The sequence below is a fragment of the Xiphias gladius genome, chromosome 11 (assembly GCF_016859285.1).
Source record: "Xiphias gladius isolate SHS-SW01 ecotype Sanya breed wild chromosome 11, ASM1685928v1, whole genome shotgun sequence".
Classification (NCBI taxonomy): domain Eukaryota; kingdom Metazoa; phylum Chordata; class Actinopteri; order Istiophoriformes; family Xiphiidae; genus Xiphias; species Xiphias gladius.
Window position 1 is genome coordinate 5,266,670 of NC_053410.1, and position 6,139 is coordinate 5,272,808.

General features: G+C 40.4%; 1 protein-coding gene across 1 annotated transcript; it reads right to left on the reverse strand.

Moving 5' to 3' along the window:
- Nucleotides 1-2,551: 2,551 nt before the first annotated feature.
- Nucleotides 2,552-5,923, reverse strand: ciao2b (cytosolic iron-sulfur assembly component 2B). The gene is made up of 5 exons (XM_040138346.1): nt 5,652-5,923; nt 4,202-4,281; nt 3,625-3,750; nt 3,396-3,441; nt 2,552-3,206 (listed from the first exon to the last, which is right to left on the reverse strand). Exons 1-5 carry the CDS (start codon nt 5,776-5,778, stop codon nt 3,106-3,108), a joined length of 480 nt encoding a protein of 159 aa, XP_039994280.1. The 5' UTR covers nt 5,779-5,923; the 3' UTR covers nt 2,552-3,105.
- Between the last annotated feature and the right edge of the window lie 216 nt (nt 5,924-6,139).

Consider the following 6,139-nt stretch of genomic DNA (forward strand, 5'->3'; position numbering starts at 1 on the left):
TTGATAAAACGCTACTTTACAACCAATGATCACAATGTGAACTAAATCAATGAAGTTCTTCGAAGTAGATTTTGAGTCAGGGTCGCTCCTCGACACCAGGCCCCACAATATGACGGATGGGGGACTCATCCTAGTTGATATTTTACTTAAGTGACGCACATTTTTCACACATTTTCAATTAATCAAGTTGTCGAGACGGAAATAGTAGAGTCAACTCGGGGTTTCTCGGGCCACTGAGGGTCTGGGGCCCCTGGGCGGTTGCCTGCTTTGCCTGGTTGGTAACCCGGCCCTGCAGGCCCCCTTTTCCAGCCCCGAATCACGGCCACCTCCCATTCCAGATAGCTAGATATACTACAGTTAGTTAAATATCTAACTATACTGCTTTTAGTGTAGTAAGAGTAGGTTATTGATGGGCAAGTACATATCAGTAGGCTGCATTTTGTGCTTATCTGTCGGGGGTCCTTTGTCATTTCAGAGCGTGGTACTCTGTTGCAGTCCTAAACTGGCCTCTCGTTCCGCTTCTTCATCTGATTGCAGTTTTGGCTGACTTAACTCTTTGTATGCACGACTCTGGCTTCGGCCTGATGCAGCTGTGCCTCGCTGGGTCTCTTATCCGGGGTTTTAGCAGTGATGCAATGTTTCCAGATGTGGAACAAGAGGGAAAAGAAAAAAAAGAAAAAAGAAAAAAAAAAGTCTGCATTAGTCTGGCCTGAGGAACCAGTATTTCCCCCCCAACACATATATATGTGTATGTCTGTGATGCTAATGTGGAGGCTCAGTGATGCGTGTGTGTTTATATTGTTATTCCACTGTATGTCGAGTATGTTTATCTCCCATGGTGTCGCCAATTTTCTGAAAAGGTCTATTTGATTGATTTCGCTGTTTTATATATTCCATCCGATTTGCTCGTAGAACTCCAGATAGCAAGGTTTTGAAGCCGTCACTGCCCGGTGCCACGGGATCACTCAATTGGTGGGGTTTATTTATTTATTTATTTATTTTTTTGGACAAGCGTGGCACCAATTGACACATCAGAGTCAAGATTGTAAACAGTGGGATTGCATAATCAAATTTTCTGGCTTCTCGTATTCTTTCACGATGGGTTACACAATAGTGTGTTCATTGTGAACTTTACCTGCTTTGAGACTTTTATTTTTTTTTTTAAATGACGTTAGGTTACATTCATTTGTCAGATACTTCCGTCCAAAGCAACTTACAGTAAGTTATTTAACCTCTGTACGAACAAGAGATAGATTTAGATAGATTTTTTAAAATCAAGATAGTTTCTCTGTCATTCGTATAGGTTCCTTCTGCTTCTGTAAGTCAACCATCTGAGTAAACAGCATGAAAAAAGTGACATTTTAGCATTTACACTCTCTCCTTATGTTCCCATAACCTGCCATATTCTCCCCGTTACGACCGATATGTGCCGGTGTTAGTCTCCTTACTCGGATGAGATATTGGAGAGCTTGTCCGGTGGAGTAAGACCTAATTGAACGCGTAGCCGTTCGGTGAGTTCGGCGAGGTTTGGAGTGGGTGGACAAACACGATGGACGACTCCGTGCCGCGGTTTTTGGTTCTGCCCGGATGCCTCCTCAGATCTGACGGACAGAAACCTCACCGTATCGACCTGCACCGCTGGAGACGGCTCAATGGGCAGGGGTAGGACAAGGGCGCCGCCTGGTGGAAAAATGTGGGCATAACACAAACAGTTTTACCGCGTAGATGGTTCGTGACAGTCGATCGTGCCCGTTTTCAATGACTAAACCATCATAATCTTCAGCACAGGCGTTAAATGACTGCATCGACTGGATTGGGAAAGTCTGATTTTTGAGGCGATTTAACTGCGAGTAGGTAGAATCATTGGAACCGGCTGATAAACTTCGGTCATGTGTACACATATTGACAAGTGAGGTTGGACAGCCTTGACAGCGGGCTGCTGGTTTGCCTTGACATTTGTGGCTCAACTGAAAAAAATGAATTAAAAAAAAAAAAAAACTGATGAAAATTAGACTGAAAGGTGTAAACAAGGGGGACAAAATACCCAAAACACATCGCCACCCCTAATTAGAGCCCAAACAAACCGCCTTACAGTTGCATCAAGCACTTCCTGATAGCGTCATAAAGCGTGAACATTATAAGCTTCACGGTCATAGGATTCATTGCAGTGCTACTGTATAGAATTGCATTAGACTGTACAGGCTTACACTAATGCAGAGAAAGTCTGAGCCTACAATCACTGCCTTGAAAATATTGAAATTCAAACCATCTAATGATTCTTATAAGTTTGTTTACAGAGATCTGTGATTCACCTAATTTCCCCAGAGAAAATCTCAGTTTCCCCAAAAGTGTTCTGGGCCTGTGCATAAATTAAATCATTGATTTTGTTTTTTGAATATTAGATTTAGACTGTCCGCATTTCAGATTTCCAAATCATGTATCCATGTGTCTCCAGCAGACAAGCGTGTGTATGCATGTGTACACACACACTTTTTGTATCTTGGACGAAACTTAGCTTTGAGTAAAAAAAAAACAATTTCATTTTCATGACTGATGTGAATACTTTTAATGAAATTTCAAAAGCACTGATTTTATATACAGATGACAATTGTTTCTGCAGACTCTGAGCAGATGGCGGTTCCATACATAATTCTAGTGATGATTCACTGCACATGCTACAATAATAATTTCATAATACAAAATCGGCATTAAACTGTATGAAGAACCCAATCGGTAGAATTTCTCTACTTTTTCATACTGGACACCTCTAAAATTCCCAAATGGAATAAATTTGTCTGCTTGGTCCAGTCTATTCTGAAGGATGATAAAGAGATTATATTATTCTCTTTAGGTGGACACAACTGAGAATAGGGTTTCCCTGTGCTTGTATCCAGAAAACACTGGAACTATATGGATCAGTGTGCCCCTGCCTCTGTTTTGCTGCATCAGTGTCCGCCAGTTGCAGCTATTCATACCGGGATAGGTGACAGGTGGACAGACAGAAAGCTTGGCAGATGCATCTCAGTCGTCAAAGAAAGAGCCAGACATGTCTTGGCTGTTCAGAGGCTGAAAGAAGAAAGACAACAAACGAAGCTGATTGGTTGCTCAGATGCTCCTGTTGGACAGACACTGGTTGACCACCTCCAGCAGCGAGGAGTTCTCCAGAGCTGCGGCCACTCTCTCTTTGTCTGCCAGCTGTTTGTTCACTGCACGTACAACAACAACAAAGATACAAGAAAGAAGTCAAATAAAATAAATATTAAAAAAAAATCTAGCTAACAGTGCAGCCTCAAGTGATATAAATAGGAAACCAAACAGGAGATATCTGCGGTAAATATTACAGTGGATGGAAAATATTATCTAATATCCTATCACACCTTCTGATTTTTTTTTACCTGCTTCCTCTGAGGCGTGAGTCCCAGGAGTGATGTGGACATCAATCTGAGTTGAAAACAGGAAGAAAAAAAAAAAAAAACACACTGCATTTAGACCGGGTATCGAATAACAAAACACTGACACACAGAAATGCCAAATGTACAACATTTTAATTCATATTAACGAAGAATCAAATCAAAGGAGGTGATTTTTGATGCGCATCTCTATAGCCAACTCGCACAAACCTACTTTGAACCTGTCTGGCAGGGAGCGTAGCAGCTTGACTTTGATTGACAGGCCGATGAGTGTTGCCATGCTGCAGTGGGGGATGGTGGGTGTGAACTCAATGCCCACAGTGTTCTCTCCATCATTAACCTGAGAAGAAGACAGACAGATGGAAAGGAACTTAATGAACCGTGCACTGAAAAAAATTTGCTTCTGCAATTAAAGTTTCCAATAAAATTTCCTCAACTTGTTAAAGCTGAAGGATGTTTTTGCAGTGAGAGAAATGTTTTCACGACCCAAGCATTCATTTAAGGAAATAAGATCAAGTAAATAATGCCTACTTTGCTGATGAAGGGTGGGTTGTTTATTTTTCTAATGCCCTTTTTTTAAAGAAAAAACTTATTTTGTAAGTGCAGTAGAAACTCTGTTAAGCCAGGTTCATTAGAGACAGACTGATGGAGTGAAGGGGTGAATGGATGTCAAGTTCAACCCTTTTTTTTCTTTTTAAAACTACTTTACTAAATTACACTATTGGTAAGTCTGTAATCTTGCTTCCCCCCCCCCCATTCACCCTGTAGTAAACCTAAAAACAAGTACATACCTTGACTCTGACTTGCTCCACCACATTGAGTTCTTCCAGAGACAGAGGATGCTCTGGGTCATTGATGGATCTGATCAGATGTAACTTTAGTTAAAGAATTCAAGACAACATAATATATATTCAAAAAAAAACTAGTCCTGTCTCTATGTGTGGCACTATGATGCAGTCAGCATGTTGTTATTATGTATTATTGGAGACACTAATAACTTTTTGTAAAAGCCCAAGTTATGTTATTGTACAACTATTCATTAAGTAATAGCTGTCACTTATTTGAATATAAATTTAGCTGTATCATCGTCACAACTGATCCCAATACTGTCTCCATATATGTTACACATGTATTTATTCTAGCACCTTCTAGCACCTGCCTTCAATGAAGAACTAATCAAACATCCCATCATGCAGTTGTCATGGGAGTCAAATGTCAGACTAAAACAAAGACAAGGCAAGGATGTTGAAAGAATGTCTCACAGACCAACTGCGACACGTCACCTAAATTATGAGCAAAATCTTAAATCTTAATCTCACCTGTGACCAAAACATATGTTGCCTAGTACAGGGAGTCTGATTGTAGGTCATCTCCAGTTAAATTCAAAATTGCTCTTGGGCTGCATCTAATCGTAATGTTCAATTGCGGATTTATCTGTGGATCATCTTCCTGATTAATTGATTAATCAGTTATTCACAAAACAGTGGAAAAATGCCCATCACAACTTCCTAGAGCTCCAGTTGACATCTTCAAATTGTTACTTTTGTTGTCCAACAACAGAGACTAAGCTTCAACGATGTTCAGACTACAAAGACGTGAAAAAGAGAAAGGCAGAAAAAAAATCCTCACATTCAGGAAGCTGAAACTAAGCAATGTTTGTGCTTTTTATTTGAATAACTTATATGATGAACAATGTTCGAAACCGATTAAATTTCTGATGGCTGACTAATCAATCATCTAATCATTTCAAATTGGTCGATTAAGTTATCTTAACCTTATCCATAAATCCGGTGATTGTTTTTACCATTAACTGAATAGAACATAATATGTCCAAAAAAAAAAATTAAAAAAATTAAAAACTGCCAATTAGTACAAAGTGATGTCTTAAAATTGCTTATTTTGAATGACCAAAAGTCCGGAACCGAAAAATCACGAGTTTGGTAAAATCAGCCTGACATGCTGCTGTGTCAGTTACACGGTAACGGTGCATTTCCGGTCAGTATTCCGTGTGACGCATTTTCCAAACTTTTAACAAAAACACACCATTTTCTCTTCTCTGTGCGTAACTGTTTGCGTTAGCCCAGACGTGATGCAACAGCCAGCAATGTGGAGGACAAATGCGTGTTAGAATACAGTTTAACAAGTACAAACCAGACCTAACTGTTAGGTGTAAACAAACAAAAAAAACAAGAGAGAGAGTTAAAACCAGAGGAGAACTAGCTGAAGCTGACGACTGGATATCGAATATTTCTCTGTCGTCGATGGGGTCGTGGACGTCTTCGTCCTCCTCCGACGCCGTCAGCAGCCTGTCCCCCGACCGCTGGAAAATCACGGGGTTCGCGTTCTCCAAACGGGTCCCCCCAGACATCTTTAGGCCTGATATTGGTCCACGACAAAACGGTAAATAGCTGAATTTGAACCAGTGGTGCGGTGTACTAGAGACGCTGCGCAAACGCTTCCTGGAATAACGGAAAGCGATAGAGTCCAAAAAAGGTCTGCAGCGAGCGAGATAGAGAGAGAGAGAGAGAGAGAGAGAGATAAAGACCTTGTCTGAGAGAGACTTAAAGGGATAGTGCACCCAAAACGCTGCTCCTGCTCATAACAGCTTGAGTATTACTTGAGTATTTTAATATTATGGTATTTAATATTTTTATTCATCTACATTTTAGTGGGAAATATTGTATTTTTTTACTCCGCTACGTTTATTTGGCAAGCTCTACTGATTACTT